The 18,087-nt window shown below is 39.7% G+C and overlaps 2 protein-coding genes across 16 annotated transcripts in view; one reads left to right on the plus strand and one right to left on the minus strand.

Moving 5' to 3' along the window:
- The window catches only part of LOC105199392 (glutamate-gated chloride channel), a 73,060-nt gene that overhangs the window by 37,531 nt on the left and 17,442 nt on the right, over window positions 1–18,087 (minus strand). For 3 of the 14 annotated variants that reach the window (XM_039446592.1, XM_011166483.3, XM_039446591.1), the window contains exon 1: window positions 3,636–3,915. The exons of 1 other annotated variant lie outside the window; for it this stretch is intronic. Coding sequence is in view for 5 of the 13 variants with exons in the window: in XM_026133875.2 (XP_025989660.1) it covers window positions 172–174 (3 nt within the window). In the remaining 8 variants the exon portion in view is untranslated. Of the gene's footprint in view, window positions 1–171; window positions 1,028–3,635; window positions 3,916–18,087 lie in introns of those variants that run through there. 10 more of the 14 variants (XM_011166482.3, XM_011166480.3, XM_026133875.2 and 7 more) reach the window with 9 other exon arrangements.
- Window positions 5,982–16,467, plus strand: LOC105199391 (cytochrome P450 CYP12A2). 2 transcript variants are annotated; one of them, XM_011166479.3, is made up of 9 exons: window positions 5,982–6,386; window positions 9,267–9,513; window positions 9,817–10,060; window positions 11,067–11,263; window positions 11,592–11,793; window positions 12,136–12,295; window positions 12,811–13,059; window positions 13,644–13,859; window positions 15,818–15,925. In XM_011166479.3, exons 2-9 carry the CDS (start codon window positions 9,300–9,302, stop codon window positions 15,923–15,925), a joined length of 1,590 nt encoding a protein of 529 aa, XP_011164781.2. In that variant the 5' UTR covers window positions 5,982–6,386; window positions 9,267–9,299. The 2 variants fall into 2 exon arrangements, with proteins under 2 accessions (XP_011164781.2, XP_039302523.1); XM_039446589.1 differs by lacking the exon at window positions 5,982–6,386 and having other exon boundaries at window positions 9,300–9,513; window positions 15,818–16,467.

Genomic DNA, 18,087 nt, shown 5'->3' on the forward strand with positions numbered 1-18,087 from the left:
TCCTATCCGTTTAGAATTACATCCCGTTAATTATAGTGATTTTGACGCGAACTCGACTGATGTTGTTTCCAAACTAGAACGACTTAATTGCGATATCGTACGCGCGATAATATTAATAGTGGAGAAACCCGACGAGCCAAAGTACAAAACCGAGGAGATGCCTCCATTTACCATATCTCACCAACTTCCCGATGATTGATCGAATTAAGGTGACGTGTATGTGGGGGATCAAAGCGCAACGAGGACCGGTGTGCTCCTTTGCGCGTACCGCACAAGAGTATCAACTGTCTCGCGAGATTAAATTGATTACACGCGGGGGAGGAGAAGGAGGAGGAAGAGAACGAAGAGAAGGAGGAAGAAGAAGAGGAGGAAGAAGGAGGAGAAGAAGGAGATACACAATCTCCGTTTATTTTTCTATACGAATATAGGTATCGCTCGATTCTCGTGGGTTTCAACGTCGTAAAGAGTCGCAACGTGCGACGCTGATCGCTGTTCGCGTGTCACTGAGAGCTGGGCTGTTAGACTTGAGTTCTCTTTGCATTCCATCCGCACAAGTGACAAGGTCTATTCGCCCATCCGTCCCGCCTATTTACTCATCTGAGGAACTAATTCAATAATAATTGCGAATTGGACTGCCGCCCCGATAGTAAATCGTGAACAGAAGTCGGTGAAAATGGTCACATTGCGTTTAAGAATTGGATCGGTGCCAAGATACGCACATGTGGCCTATTTTCGTTGGGAAAACGTGGAATTTTTATGGATAGATAAGCGATTGTGAGGGAAATCTCGTCTGCACGTGACCGCGCTCGTAACTTAAATATATACCGCGATTCTATCGCGCACAATACCCTACTCACTAAATGTATTTTCGCGTGTGGTTGGAAATCGCCCACGGATAGCTGTGCAAACGATTCGCAGAGAGCCACGAGTGTCTTAAGAGCGTGGAATATGGTAGATATATCCCGGGCGCGATGTCCGTCGGCAATATCGCCGGGTAACCTGAAAGTTTCGAGTACCGTGACCCGAACCCGACCCGCGTTACAGCCGACCCGACCCCGAGCTCGAAGTCGAGATATCCGCAGACTCCAAGTACTTGAGAGACCTTAATCGGCTGTTTGAATGCTTCGCGGTCAATTCCTCTCTCTCTCTCTCTCTCTTACCCTTTCCCCAGTATAATGTTGTTATCGGGATATATGTATAATTTTGAATTTTAATTAAAAAATTATCTACAATTTAACCAGGAAATATATTAGAGCACTGACGCAATAAATAGTGATCAATCAAAGGGGTAGTTTTATCTGAACAAAACTTTAGTTCAATTTGAGAACTTATTTTTAATCGCGTGATTGTTTCGAAACTAAAGAGATTTAAACGTAGTACTTTACACGTGCAGACGAAGCATGTGCAAATATTTACACAAAATTTATGTGCACTTCGCATACGTTCGACACATTAATCTTTGCTATTTTATGATTTCCGTTGTAGAACACTATGCATCGCCAATTTAGTTATTGTTGGAGTCATCGGTAATTGGCACGATGTACGCGACGAAGTACGTCACCGCAGAAATGATTTTGACAGACGATCCGGGATACTTTATGGCGGACAATAACGCACGAGAGGAGAATGATTAAGCGTGATTACAGCTAACAAGGTTCGTACGGCGAACGGCAAACAAGTGAGCGGGCAAGTACGTAACAAGAGTCCTTTTCAGCATCAGCAATGTCAATGTCGTTCGCGGCATCGAGGAAGGCACAAGAGGTTACCCTTATCGTCGCGCAATATCTCCGTTCGTCGTCGAATTACACTCGCTCCGCTAACACGTATAACGTTAGCGAATTAACTTTTTTCGACCAACGCTCTCTCTTTCTCTCTCTTCTGCCAATTTCACTGATGATCCATAGATATTTCAAGTACCATGAAACTGAGTTAGCTCATCGCCCAGAACAATGCGCGTTCGTCGAAAAAGAAAATTTCGAAACGAAATCTCGTACTCTTCGCAAAGAGAGATTTTCAGAAAGAAGAAAGCTAGGAGAAACTTGCAATGATTCTCTCTCTCTCTCTCTCTCTCTCTCTCTCTCTCTCTCTCTGAACGAGTATTAAAGTAAACGTTTTCCAATCGCTCCGAGTGTCAGTAAGATTTACCGAGGAGTGTATTAAGAATATTGATCTCTTCTGGAGGTCTAATAGAGCCCCCCCATCTTCATACAGAAGCTACATGAATAGACCACGCGAACACCATAACTCATAATTTAGGTACGGTGCTGACAAATGGTGACAAAGAAGAAGAGCGTGCGGGTAGGTTAGCGGAAAGGAGCAGGCACAAGCGATTTACGACACATGGACCACTCTCCTTCCGAGTTGCAGTTCGCCGTCTGTATTTCTGTCTCTTTCGCGATTATCGCGGAGTAAATGCCCTAAACGAATACACGATACGAGACATTTCAGGCGCGACAGATTAGCTTATCGTACAAAATCACGGATCGTCAACGCGATCAGTCATCGATTGGTAAAAGCCAATTTGATGGGGAATAAATAAAGCGCTCGAAAATGCAACTGCGCCGTAGTTTAATGACATCGTATATTTGACACGTCCCTGCAATTTATCAATCTTGATGCGACCTTAATGGCAAAATGTACATACGTCATGTTTATCGTTAAGCGAAATCCGACGGAAAAACGGAATTAGCATAGAGCGCGTGATAAAATCGAAGTATTTATAGATCCTGTCCCAGAATTATCCACGCATCGGTAAATGTTTTCTTTTTTTTTTGCTTTTTTGCTCTCTTCTCTTGATCTTATCGATTCAATTTGACGAACGCGTAGCTAACGTTAAAGGAATCTTCACCGCGATATTAATTATTTTAATACACGAAAATGAAGGTAAAAAAAAGCTTTTATCAGATTATACGTAACGACGAATCGAGATCCCGCACGAGAAGATGCAGTTTTCTGGTCGTGCGATCTTCGACAATGTCAGACGATTGACCCATCAATCCGTTCGTTCGTATTCCGTTACGCTCGTATCCGCGAATCCGTCTTTCCGTTCTGCCAATTGCCCATATTTATCTGTCTGTCCCGTCCGTTTCGGCGTTACCGTCGATCCGCCCATCAGGTCCATCGGTCCATCTATCAACCTCTACCCGTCCATCCCGTGTCACCCAGCGAACTGCATGCATGCGTGCGTGCATGCATGCATACTTATCCAATCTACCTACCGATCTATCCTCCCACTTGCTCCCGCGAGCCTTCGTCTGGCATTCGTCTTTTCGTTCCTCTCTCGTTTTATCTATTTATTCTGTCATTCTATCTATCTACCATTTCGCAGTCGTTTGCCTTCTTTCGCTTCGCGCTCCCACTTGGATCTTACACGCCGCCTCGATCGACTTGTAGAACGACCTATCGCGCGCCCGTTCAACTCGTTCTCCACTCCCGCGAGAGTTCCGCGAGCGTCCCGGGGATTCCCCCGAAGCGGCGATCCTCTCGCGCGGACGTCGCTCGGTCGCGCCGCGCGAACCAGATCCGGACGGAGATTCGCGCGCTCGCGCTCGCGCTCCAATCAACGAGGAGGCACACAGCCGTCGTGAACGGGACAGAGGACAACAGAGCGGATGCTGCTGCTGCTGGACCCTTACCTGGAGAGGCTGACAGTCCTAGACGCTGGACACCCCGCTGCTACGCTCGGTTACTGGCATAGCGCCGCTCTTCTCCGGCACGACACTCTGACAGGCCGCCGAACTCTCTTTCTCTCTCTCTCTTTGACTGTCTCTTCTCTCTCTCTCTCTCTCTCCCTCCCTCTCCTCTCTCTCTCTTTCTCTCGTTTTCTCTACCTCTCTCTCGCTCGGCTCGTAAAGTGTCCTACCTCGCGAGGTTCGTCTCCTGGACTGCCACCGTGGAGAAAGCTACATGCACCCATACCTACTACCTGGTTGCTGGCGCTATTGATCCCGGACCCCCAGACACCCACCGACCCACGCAGACGCCTCGCGTTGCTGCGTCGCTTTAGCAACGTGACGTCATTCACCGCCCCGCGACGCCCAGCCCGCCGCCAGATTTTCTATACATCTTTCGCCTCTCTCTCGCAAGCCTTTCCAACGCTGCTGCCGCCACCGCAGCTGCGGCCGCTACCACCACCGCTACCGACGACGACAACGACGACGACGACGACGACGACGACGACGACGACGACGTCGACGTCGGCGCCACCGGTTCCTCTCTCTCTTTCTCTCTCTCTCTCTCTCGATCCCAACATCCCCGTGCAGTACCACAACATCGCGTTACTGATCTCTCGACACCAGATGAACGCCCGATTTTTCAACTGCAGCTACATATATATAGCTCCATTGATAAATTAAATATATCTATCAATCTTCTATCGGCGATTCATTAATAAAAGTTAACGCCAGTAAAAGTACACTCATTTTTCATGATTGTTACAATGATTGCGAAATTATTAATTTCTTTCGCGTGCGAGAGACTCAGAGCGCGGTACTCTATATACATTGTCCTTCGCTCATCAATGAATGTCAAGGGATACGTAATAATAGTTATTTATTTGACACTGTCATTATGATCGGCATTGAACCGGTAACTGGGCCACTCCCAATCATTAGTATGTTACGTATAAACGGGGTGTTCATTCGCCCCCCTCCCGCCTCCGATTCTCACCCTCGAGCCAACTAGAGGTGTGAAAATCCGTAATGAGAGACCAAATGCGAATTTCACGCCTTTAATGAATACGTACGTACGCACAGGAGAATCCTAGAGGCTGTATTTCAGCATAATGATGGCAACGTGCTTCCTTTAAATGTCCTTTTAATTACATTTAAAAAATAGGTCGAGGTGCAATAATAACGATAAATAAAATAATAACAGCAAATACTGGTAGAGGATAATAAATGATTCTGTAAAAGAAAATTTTGCAATCTGGCAATAATTATGCAAAGTCTTTCTATCATTATTTTATCTTTCCGTTAATCCAGATAAATGTCTCTGTGTAGAAGCGCGTGTATATGGGTTTCGTGCAAGGAACGGAATTACGTAAAAATACATCAAGTGTCCTAGATTTCTGCCACGCGATTCCTGATCGAATTTCGGTTCTTAGACGATTAGACACGCGTCCTTAACGAAAATGTATAAATGTATTGCGCCTAGATTATCCTTCCCTTCGGCGAAAACTTGCATCATGGCATCTACATTATCAAAGTGTCAGAAGTCATTTTATTCTACGTCGCGTGCTAACTGCGAATTGCAAGCTCGCAGCCGAGATTAAACGTCCAACGCGCGTTTCTCTTAAATATATGCGATAACCTTTCAGAATTACGCAGACACGTCAACATTCATCTAATGCGATGAACATCTTTCATTATTTTCAGTAAGTAATATTAAGATGTATCACGTCATGAATATAATGTGCAATAAAACTTTTCGATATTTGTGCTATTGTTACCTATCTTTTTCCCGAGACCTACAAGGAAGGGAGGGGGGAGAGGTACGAGAAGTCGGCCAGTTATTGTCCTGAGAATCGATATAAAGAAAGAAAAAAGGGGAGAAAACTGGCGGAAAGCAACAATTAACCCCTTTGTTACGGAGAGCCACCATAATGGCTTTCGTAATACGTTCATTATATGCGAGGAACAAGTATAGTTGCTCGTCAAAAATTTTCATCGTGCCGAGACAATAAAAAATATTCAAAGTTACCATTTTTCATCGAAACTGCGATGCAAATATCTAATGCCTTGATCATTAATCTACGATACGATCTACGTGACGCATTAATCAATTATTAATCTACTTTGCATTTATAAATAATAATCCGTCACGAGAAAAAAATTAAACGAAAGAAAAGTCGGAAGAGTCCTTTGACGTATTGAAGGTTATCGAAGATACATGTTTTTTTCTGCAATCGATCGCGGTCAGCAGGCATCCCCTCTTTACAAAATAAATAAGAAAAATATGCACTGCCTTGCAGATCGTATTGTTACCGCGTACAAGTGCAACTGTACCATGCGTGAACGTCATAGAGCGATAAAATCGTGATCGCGTACTCTCAGGAGGAAGTTTACGTTGGTAGTTGCAACTGACCAAGTCTCAATGATTTCGATCTTATAGAACGCGGACTTGAAGGAAAACCTTGATGCGCTGATAATAATATTATCTTATCTTACCGTTTATTTTGAGTACCTTTTCCTAGTAATTATATATATCATTTACATATATCAGAAGCGTCATTTATATAAATTAGAAGACAAAATAAGCAAACCAATTCTTGTTCGGTGTGCGAGAGGCAAAGTGGACCGGAAGTGCACGTGTCGATAGAAGGGATTGTCGAGTCTACGGAAGTGAGATACGTGCGCCCGTGCTAGATTGTTCGATTACGCCCGATTGTAAGTGCATGTTTTGTCCCAATTGATGCGGTGTACGCGAGTGCGTAATATATCGCGAAACATTGCTTTTAGTTCAGTTATTATGCTCCAGTACGACTGTACTGACGATAAACGGTCCAACGATTCCAACATACGGAATCTGCTTTTTCTTACGATATTTTGTTATTTTCGTCATTAGATCTAAATATATGTAATAATCTGCAGACGTGCAGCGTGATGTATACGCTTACTAAAAATGTGAACATAATAAGGCTCTGCGCACAATAAAGGAATATTAGATATTGGGAACAATTGAAATTTTAGAATCAGTTTCCTCGATAAACACTACAGGATAAGTCCGGTATATACGTTGTATCTAACGAGAACTTGATTTACCAAGCACTATTTACTACGTTTAAAGAAAATAAACCAATGAAATTCACCCTATCTATTACCATAAAAAATTAGAAATATAAAATATTTATTTTCCTAAAAAAATAACTTCAAAAAACCCTTGCATTTTTTTTATCGAATATCAAAAGGAGTAGGATTTATTGGTTATTTATGAGGGACAATCAAGTTGAACAAAAAATACAAGGGCTAAGCATTTGCATTTTCATGTACTCTACTATCTCGCTTCACTTATGTATCGCGAAATAATTATTACTAAATCTTTTTCACTTTCTATAGAGTGACTAATCATTTTATATAGACTTTAAGACATTTCCGCGCTACTCATAACATTGACAAATTAATTCACAATGATTTCGTTAATATTAAGAGTAAAGAAAATAAATTACAAAACAATGTTAATATCCCTTAAAAAAAAAGTTGATAAACTTGTTTCAATAAACTGATTAATGATCAGTAACTAATTATATTTCGTCAGCTAACTGATAAAATATCATCAGTTACTGATCAGTAATCAGTTTATTGAAATAAGTTTATCAACTTTTTTTTCAAGAGATATAACATAAAGACATGTAAAATACAGAGTGGTTGCGAATAAGTTATATCCACTCCTTTTATTTTTTCTGATTTCTGCGGTATAAATATCGAGAAGATACCCTAAATATATACCCTGAATACGAATACCGAACACGGTACCGAATAAGAATATATGGCATAAATGTGTCGTATACGACACATTTATGCCATATATTCTTATTTGTATCTATTGTACGTCACGTTTAATGTTCGTCGAGAAAATTGATTCAAAAATTCTAATTTCTATTCTTAACATGTAATATTTTTCCTTTCTATAACTTTCAGCTATAATACTTCGGACAGCAATAAGAAAATAGATTAGTTTGCATAGTTGTGCAATATATTATGCACATAAAGCTGTATAATATGGTTTCATCAGTATCATGAGTATTTCGTCATGACAGATAATTGACTAATGTTATCTTAATGTATCTTTCAGATGCACAGCGCAAATCAACAAAGACCCAATTAGTCAGCATTTTAAAATTCTGATAACAAATTTCCATTCATTTTTTATGCGTCAATAAAAAATAATGTCGAGATATAATTGTCGATAAAGCATTTGGCAAATTCGTTGCACCTTTCAACATCTGAATGCTGACTAGTTCGACTCATCTAGATTCATTAAAAGTCGCTTCAAACCTTCGAAAAGCTTCGTCTTTTTCTTTTCTGACGGAAAAAAAGGAGAGGAAAAGAAAGAAAAAAGATCGCGGTAGATAAAAGTTATACGGCAGAAGTTGCTTCATCAGGCGTTTCCTGCATTTGGAACTTGTAATAACAAACCTGTCGTGCCACCGGGAGGCGACCGCGGAGGGAGAAAGGGGTCGAAATATGACCCATTTTCGTTAGCCTCCGGATTGAAAGTATTTCCGACATTTGAGGGTTAAGCTGAGACGGGAAAATGTCGGACGGGAAACGAGCGCGGGGAGAGGGTGAAAAAGGGGGCGTTCGGTTGTTCGCCGTCGTCGTCGTCGTCGTCGTGGTGGCTTGTCGTGCTATAACGTGAGCTGACGTATGTCGATATAGAGGCGTTTCGCGTGTTCGGTCCAGCGGCGGCGGCATGGCAGCGCCGTCGGAGTCTCCCCGGGACCATAACTCGATATCTCCGCGAAAATCCCTCTGTCGCGTGCTTTACAACCCATACAACACCCGAATTGAATGTTGGCCCCAAGACGAACGACCACCTAGTAAATATCACGCGGTCGCTCCTTCGTCTTTAACCCTTTGGCTGCGAGCGCTATAGTACATGTAACTAAGATTGCAAACTCTGTGATAAAGCAATTCCGAGTAAATAAGCTTCTTCTTGTTTGCGACGAGTGTTGATTAACGCGGAAATAAAGGAGCAAATTCTGACGGCACACGAAATAATTGTGCGCGCATTTAATGTTAATTAAATTATACTTTATTAAACTTCGAGCGCTCGTTCGACTCCCTTCGATTCTCTTCCTTCGTTTCAGACTCCCTGCGCTCGCGAACAGCAATTTTATTTAAGAATAACGCGGCACCGTCAAAGAATTAATCTTTTCCGTCACCGACTTCGTGAAGTACTCCTGGATAATTCTCCCACCACCTTGTGTTTTAATCTCTTACTTGAGATTAAAATTCCGATCTTGGTCCTTCATTTTTCACAGCCACGACGTATATATCCTGGAAGTTCGACAGTCTTATTCGTGCCTCAAATTCCACGCGCGGGATACGCGATATTTTTCCATTACTCTAAACTAATATTCCGAATCATATATTTTCTGAATAAACATAGCTGCCGTAAATAACTGCGAAACGTAACCGCGTACATATTGAACGCGTTGAATCGATAATCTGCGATAAACGAAATCGTTCGGTAACACATTTTATGACGAATAAACAGCCGTATATATATATATATATATATATATATATGGATACTTTTTGCAGAACGAGACAAAATCAAGAGGCATCCGCTAAAGTATGATGCGTGGCAGATTTCTTATTCGCGAGATCAATGGCTCGCGTATGCCATCAAAGGTGCAATGTCGCGCGAGGTCGGTCGTTGCTTACCCGATCAAACATAATGAAACAAAAGTGGACAACGAAATGCAACACGCGCGGCCGACCGAAGATATTCCCGGCCCGAAAGCGTTGCCTTTGCTCGGCAATTGGTTCAGATTCCTGCCGTACATAGGTAAGAACTCTCTCAAAGCTTGTTCGAAAAACGCGTTAAAATGTTTCTCGTTATTACTCAACTTTAAATTTAAATGCAATATTTTAAGCCAGATCGCGAATATCTATTTGTGCATAACAAACAATAAAAAATTTATTTAACAAAGTGCCAATTTGCGTTTCAAAATATTATTTTGTACAATGTATTTTGATCTATCGAACGAGTGAACCGTTCGTTTGAATATATATTTCCGTAACATATTTTTTTTATTTCTTAATTCGCGTAAACGACGGCGCGGCGTACTGATTGGCGTAAACAATGTAGGTGAATACGGTAGAGCAGATACTTTCACGCAGTTGCGGATGCTGCACGAGCAGTATGGCGATATTGTTAAACTGGACAATATAGGACCTCGGCGGCCGAACATCCTTCTGTTTTCACCGGAGCTATGCGAGAAAATGTATCGAGTGGAAAGCGCGTGGCCGATGCGGATTGCTATGGAGACTCTACATTACTATCGCCAGAACAGAGAACATATTTACAATGGGCAGTACGGTCTTGCAACAAGGTTAGTAAAATGCTTTGGATGAAATATAATTAAGTTAAGAGATATAATTATCTCATTTTTTTTTACAAGATGCATATGACTGTTGAGCTTCAATTATTTTCTTCATAATTCTCAAAAACATTAATAAAGAAGATTTAAAAAATATTCTTGAGATCTTAAGATCTTAAAATCTTAAAGTAGAATTATTTGGAAAGAAGAGTGTCAAGCTCAATGGACAGTCACCTTTGAACGATAATATGCGTGCGTGCGTGCGTGCATGCGTATGTGTGTGTGTATGTGTGGAGGGGGGAAGGGTCTATATATGTGTGTGTGTATGTGTGGAGGGGGGAAGGATCTATATATATATATATATGTATGTATAAAAAGCGCCCTAGTTTCATTGTACTTCTTCTTATTCTTAACGTCTATTATTAAGATATTTAAAAAATCTAAAAATAGAACTACAAAGAGTACGATTTCATTAAACGGCTTATGAATCGCAATATTCTTCTGCTTATCTCATATCGCTTCAACGATCTATTACGTTCTGGGCTAACGTCACGGCTACTTTCGAAGTTGAGTCATATCTCGCTAAATTGCTAGATTAATAACGTAGCTATTATGGCTTTCGAGATTTTAACGTGGATAAATGCAGCCGTTCTCAGCGCGGTACGTCAGAGATATGGTCCAGCACGAAGGTCGTCAATATCCTGAAAATTCGTCAGAATACGGGGAACACGAGCTGACGAAGCAACCTTCCTCCCTCATCGCTATACCAACTCAGTCTCTCTCTCTTTCACACACATACACACACTCACACAAACACATGAACACACACGTATAGACGCACTTTCTCTCTGTCGCTCTCCTTCTCTATCTATGTCCCGTCGGTCTCTCCCGTGTCCTGTACGGTCGATAGTCCGGCGAGTGTACAGAGAGCCACGGAGACCAAACACGGAGGCCTACATAAATTGCGTACGATGCAACATCTCGTCTCTGGGTGAAAAGGGCGCTCGCTTGCTTTCAGCCAGGGCAAAGTGTGGCACGACTTTCGGTCAAAAGTCAATCCGCACATGATGCAACCGCGAACGGTCAAGGCGCACGTGGCGCAGACCAGCGAGGTGACCAGAGAGTTCGTGGAGAAGATGCGTGCACTGCGCGATCCTAAGAGTCTGGAGCTGCCGAACGACTTCAAGAACGAGATACTGAAGTGGGCTCTAGAGTGTAAGTAAGTGATGCGAGTTATTTACGGCGTCGATGTCTCTCGCGTTCCTTTTCGAAAATGGAGCATCTAGAATATGTACCAGATACACATGCACATAAGTCTCGCTCGTAACAATGGAGCTGATAAATTAGCTCGCACACCAAATTCAATACACCGCGCCGCTGCGCTGGTACACATTCGAGCGAATCGTAATACATTTATCAGCTGTGCGACGAGAAGAGATACAGCTGAAGGTTAAAAATAAATACACCGCTCTATATATTCCGAGTTTAGGACTCTCGAGATCACGTAACGAGATCATTTACCAGTTATGTAATTAACACACAGCAATATGCTCGATCGCGATGGATTGTCGGCTAGGGTGCTTGAAGTCTGATCTTGCCCCGGATTCGGAGCCGCAAATAATGATTAATTGCGTGCAAGAGATGTTCGATCTCATGTACCGCATGGAGATTCAGATGTCTCTGTGGAAGGTGTACAATACGCGAAATCTTAAGAAGTTGTTCCGTGCGCTGGATACGCTTAATGGGTAAATATTGAAACTTATACTCGTTACACTACTACGTCAGCATATTACTCGCAAACTCCCACGCGAATACGCCAACTTGTTACTTTACATCGTCATTACCGTAATCCTCCGATATATTTCCACGACATTCTCCTGTCGCGAAGTTGCTTATCAATAATGTATCGCGCATCGTCTCCACGTTAATTACTTTTTGCTTACAAGAAAACTCAACATTTAATGTTTTATCCACCGGTTACTTCTACGTTTCGCTCGCGCATAATTCATCCAGCACGTAACTAGTTTCAAAAACACGACTCATCGTCGCCATCCTGCTTGCGCAATTTTATTTATGATCTCTTTTAGAATTGCTCGTAAACATATCGAACAGGCTAAGATAAAGTACGAGACAACGGATAATAGCGCAAATCTGCATGATCGTAGTGTATTAGAGAAACTTTTGAGTATCGACAAGCAAACGGCGCAGGTAATGGCGCTCGATATGCTAACGGCTGGTGTTGATACGGTAAGTGCGGGATTCCAAGATTTTAATAGTTCAATTTTTTTCCGAACAAAAGCTCATCTCTTCCAATCAACTAAATAATAATAAAATAATTACCGGAAAAAAAAATTTTGCACCTGCAGCAAAAGCTGTTTAGTCGAGAATTTTTTTAACTGCAACCAAATATTTTGTTATAACACAAAAATGTTCTTGTGCGAAATACATGTAAAAGAATATTTGTTATATTATAATTAACTAAATAGTTTTGTTCGGTATATTTTAAGCAAATTATTTAATGTAACAATGAAACATTTTTTTAGTGATAAACGACTAAAATAAAAAATTTTTCGTTTTTCTCTCTTCAAAGTGATGTTGGCATTTTATATATATATTTTTTAAACATTTATTTCTTATATAATTTAACGGCTAAAAGATTTCTTTAAATACATCGAAAATGCTTTGCAAAGGACAGAATTCTACTAATTAAATCGAAATTCTAAAAGTAGGACTGTACAAGATTAAATATCGATCTGTTTCAGACCGGTAACGTGTTCAGCAGTTTGTTGTATTACATCGCGAATAATCCGGAGAAACAGGAAAAACTGCGCGAAGAAGTAATGTCCTTGTTACCGGACAAAACATCGCCCGTGACGCAGGACGTTCTAAATCAAACGAGATACGCTAAGGCCTGCATCAAGGAATCCCTTCGATTGTTCCCCCTCGCTGTTGGCAATCTCAGAACTATGCGAACGGATGTTTGCTTAGGAGGATACAAAATACCGGCAGGGGTGCGTTTCCTTATTAATTACTGATTTACAATTAGATTTGAAAATATATCTGATATCGGTATCTAATTAATGATTATAATATTTATGTACTCTTTGAAATATTTAAAAGATCTATAAAAAGCTAATTACGAAAAACACAAAAATGTAGGTAAAAATAATATTAAGAATAATACTTCATTTGACAAGCTCCATTACTGAATTCTTTAGGAAATTCTTTAAAGTTTTCTTTTGACTAAAATTTCACATTTTTTCAAATATTTTTTTCATAATTGTGCAGTTTTATGTAATAAATTTAATAATTAATCGTTTAAATAAAATTCTGTTAGAGGTGTTCGCTTAGGTAAACTAAATTAAAAAAATAAAATTTCAACATCTATTCATAAAGTATAGTTTGCAAAAATTCATTCGCGTTCTCATTCGTTTATTTAATTCATAAACTAACAATACATATTTCAGCATTATTGTTAAGAGAAACTTTTCTCCGCGAATTAGAAGAATACACGAGTTTATCGGGTACATGTATCGCGAAACAAATAGCATCAATGAAATTGTGTCTCTCAATGTTCTCCTTTCTATGTCGTCAGTTCGATGTCATCGCTTGTCATTCTGTGATCTCGAAGAAACCCACGCAATTTTCGCGAACGCAGGAATACATTCCCGAGAGATGGTTGCGGGGCAACACGGAGTTTCCATCAGCCAAGGAGGCGCATCCCTTCGCGTACATGCCATTCGGATTCGGACCTCGCACCTGTATCGGCCGACGATTTGCCGAAATGGAGATCGAGACGTTGCTCTTGACAGTTCGTAAACTTGCTCGTTTGCATGCCCGCGGGATTCAATCAGGCAGTTAACACGATAACCACATTTCCATTTCGAAGTAATGTATCTTATATGAGGACGGAGGTCAACTGAAAAAACTTTGAATTCACGACCACGCCTAAATTAGGCGTAAATTACAATAAAAGTGATAACGATTTTGACAACAATTAATATGCTCGAATCCCGATTAACAAAGTAAACCTTTACACAATGCCAATCGATTAACAAATTCATCCATTACTAAAATCTTTTCTATTTTCCTTTCTATTTTTCTTTAATGTAGAGTGACTATGCAGTGTTCCATAAAAAAAAAAAAAATGCTTAAGTATTTATAAAACAATGCGTTTCAAAATAAAAGTTGCACATAAAACAAACGTTACCTGAAGAGGTACGAATAATGGAAAAATCAATTTTTAAAAAAATTGATTCTTTTTTTTCAAGGGTAGTATTCTAGTTTAACGGGCAAAAAAATCGATGTTCTTTTTTTCAATCAGTTTTTCAATCTTTATACTATTAAAAATAAATCTGTAAAACGGTTTAATAAAATTCAAATATTGTCGTTGTTTTTACATTTTTTATACTGCAGTGTATGGGCCAAACAACGCTTTTGTAGAACTTCAAATGCATTTTTCTCAAATCTATGTGTTTTAACCTTGTTCCAGGCTTTTCTCAGAAACTGTAGAACCGATCGATTTCTGCCCTGAAGCAAAATATTCGCAATACTCGTAGCTATAGTTGGAATTAAGATTTCTTTTTAATATCTTGAAAAGTTTTTTACAGCTCGCAAAAGTTAAAAAAAATTTTGCAAAATTCCGTTCTTCAGTTTTAGTTGATCGCCATTTTGTTCAACATGCGATAAACGATTTGTTCTATCTTCAACGATAACCATATTTGTACTTGAATTTTTACTGGAAACATTTCTGAAACGCGTTCATTTCTAAGTATTTAAGCTTTTCTTTTAAATGGGACACCTTGTGCATCACCTGTTCATACTAGAGACTCTATTTTCTTTCATTGTTCGCCATTTAAGAGCTCTGTCAAGAAATGGAAGAAAACTATTATCATGATTAGTGGACGTTCTGTTAATCTTACCGCATCGCACTTGTTCGCGCGCGCTTTCACACGAACGGCCGAAGCGAATGTAAACGTCCTTTAAATGAGCGTAGCGCGGAAAACCGATTTTTGTACGTTTATTTTCAATTTACTCGCATGTCTTGAGTGGGAGGCGACGTTCTTCTTTTCACCGATGTTTTATTCATACGTGATAAGCGCAGATGTTTAATAAGTTGAGAGGTTTAAACGAGCACGCGCGCGCGCGCGCGCAAAAGTATATCGCATGCCGAGATAATAACAGAAACAGACGACACGCTTGCATAATATGTAGGTTCTCCTTGGAACCGACGAACTACGCGTGACTGTGCATGGCAGCGAAATAACGATGTTGCGCTTAAAGCACGAATTCCCGGAAAGCTAAATATTCTCGCGGATTCCCGTTGGTCCCTCTCTCTCCTCGTGAAGAATTGAGAAGCGTGATCTCATAACTCGCTCTGACAGCTTCGTGTGCACGTTAACAGAAATGACTTTTTAATTCCGGGTAATATGCATGTATTCATCCCGCAAAATGCTCGCATACACGCGTTTCAATTTACATTACGTATCCCGAGTATTTTATTAATATTAAAACACTTGTTTCACACGCGAGCTAGACATTTGATTTTTCGAGCGATCCTCCTGACGCCTGACGCAGAAATTAGGATGCAATCCTCTAATGAGAATCACGAGTCTCGGAATCGCGCTTTTCAAATGAATTGCTGATTCTCGAAATAGTTTCCAAGCGGAAAAGCCGCGGGAACGCGACGCCTGCACGTCACCCTCCCGATCGCGCGCGATGCAAACTGCGAAAGTAATGTAACTGGAGATGCGTTTTTGTTTTATCTAGGTCATGCGAAATTTCCGGATCGAATGGCATCATGGACCGCTCGAGTACGAAAGCCGATTTATAAACATAGTGGTAACACCGATGCAATTCAAGCTCGTCGATTTGTAGATCGTCGCAAGTCGCAAATCCTTCCTGCGACCGATGTGCACGCTTCACGAAGAAAACGGTCGGAAAAGCGTGCTCTGTGTGTCAACGTCGTGTCGACGATATTTTTTTCCTTTAATTACGATAAATGTCGGGTACAGCTGCCGGTTACGCAAGTTTCTTCCGACCCGAAGAAGCCCGACCGAGGTGGAGAAAACGCCACTGACCAGCCACAATTCTTACAATTTTAATCAAGGTTCACCGAAGATAGAAAGCGCGACGTTTTACAAGAATTTTTTAACGCGGTCGCTACAAATTTTTAGCAAATTCGCGGAAGAGCGCGCGCGTCCACGTGTGCGTGTACGTGTGCTCCAAATGGTATAAAAATACGAGAGATATAAAAGTGTAAATTGTACATATATCGCTGAAATTTTATTTACCAAACAATGCACTTTTTTATATTTATCTTTTATTTGTGATAACCTTGGGAAAGTGTATTGTAACGCTATTTTATACATATTTGTACTGCAAATGATAATAAAGTTAAAAATATTTATCACCGTCAATGACTGTTTTATTAAACAGTTATCGCACATATTACTGACAAGATTCTAAATGAAATTATGGGAAAAAAGAGAATAAATAAGTTGATGTAGGATGGTCACATGCGTACACGTAAGCCGATAAATTGCCGTTATTCAGGCGTACCTGATTCGATCGAGCTAACGTCATTACGACGCTAATTTCGTTTGTATGTTATTTAGTTTAATTTTTAAGTAGGCAGGTGCCGGGCACAGCCCGGGCATAATTTTCTTAAATATTTCATACTTTTAAATTGCAATATTTAACAGAACTCGTCGACTAATTACCTTCCTATTACACGGTTACACAAAAATAGACTTTTTTAAAGACCTGAATAGAAGTGGATTTCGATGGATTTTTAGTCACTAAAAACAAATCCGGCGGCTAGAGTTGGCTATCATGTCACAATTTTGAGAAAAATGGCGTCAAAGAGATAAAAATACGACGATTTCTAGGATTTTCGGAACGTTGCAGAGAACTGACAATTTTTTTTTTAATTTCATTCACTCAAAAAAAATGTTAAATTTTAAGATATTAAAATGTTTGATCTGTCTTTATTTTTTTTTAAATATTTAAATGTGTTTTAGTTTTAGAACGGTGTTTAAATTTAGAACGCTAAAACGTTTACAGTTATTAAAAATTTTAGTTTTAAACGTTTTAATATCTTAAATCTGAACACCGTTCAAACTAAAATATTTTTAAGCATTAAAAAAGTAGATATAGAAACAAAACATTTTAATATCTTAAAATTAAATACTTCTTACTTAAATGTTGCTGCTAAACATAAATCCGTTAACTAAATATGCTATCGCATCACAATAAACCACTGATATAACTCATATATAAGCACCATGTGATGTGATAGCCAAATTTAGTTAACGGACTTGTGTTTAGCCCTGCAAAAAATTCAGTAAATTTACATATAATAGATGTAAAAATTACACGGTTAGTTCCGTAAATATAAAAAATCATGTAATTTTATAGAAATTATGTAATTCCACAAAAATATGTAGATGTACTTTTATTGAGTAAATACATCTTATTTTGTACGGAAAATTACGTAACAAGATATTTAAATATTACACGTAATTATTTAAATTTTTAACATTACGTAATGCGACAATATTCCATATATCGCTGTAAAATATATTATTAACGTTCACTGTGCATGCGTGAAAACTGCTAGCATCTAGCATCACTACAATTGATCAATCACAATTGAATACTCTCCTCTCATTCGAATGTGATCGGTAAATTCTTACGGCTTACAACTTGTGCAACCGATATACAATGTATTGTAGAACAGGCTTATGTGCGGTACAGTAAGTAGTCATTCTATTGTTTACAACATGTATGATAGAGAGACAATATTTGAATGTATAATATGTAATACAATTGCAAAACGTATTGACCTTATCATTTCTATAACTTTCCATACATGTTGTAAATTTATCTCTGCAATCTGCTTAATTACAAACTACAAAATTAATCTTACCCTTGTATATTGCAAATTTACAAACGCGTAGAAATTTTATACCTATTATAGTAATTTTGAAAAAATTTGTTTACCGGTGAGCAGTAAAAAATACTTCGGAAATAACTAT

This window comes from Solenopsis invicta, chromosome 3 (genome assembly GCF_016802725.1).
Source record: "Solenopsis invicta isolate M01_SB chromosome 3, UNIL_Sinv_3.0, whole genome shotgun sequence".
Lineage (NCBI taxonomy): Eukaryota > Metazoa > Arthropoda > Insecta > Hymenoptera > Formicidae > Solenopsis > Solenopsis invicta.

Coding starts and splice junctions, on each gene's coding strand:
- LOC105199391 (XM_011166479.3), top strand. CDS start 9,300: ATGATGCGTGGCAGATTTCTTATTCGCGAGATCAATGGCTCGCGTATG. Junction 12,296..12,810: donor TAACGGCTGGTGTTGATACG/GTAAGTGCGGGA, acceptor GATCTGTTTCAG/ACCGGTAACGTGTTCAGCAG. Junction 13,060..13,643: donor GATACAAAATACCGGCAGGG/GTGCGTTTCCTT, acceptor CTATGTCGTCAG/TTCGATGTCATCGCTTGTCA.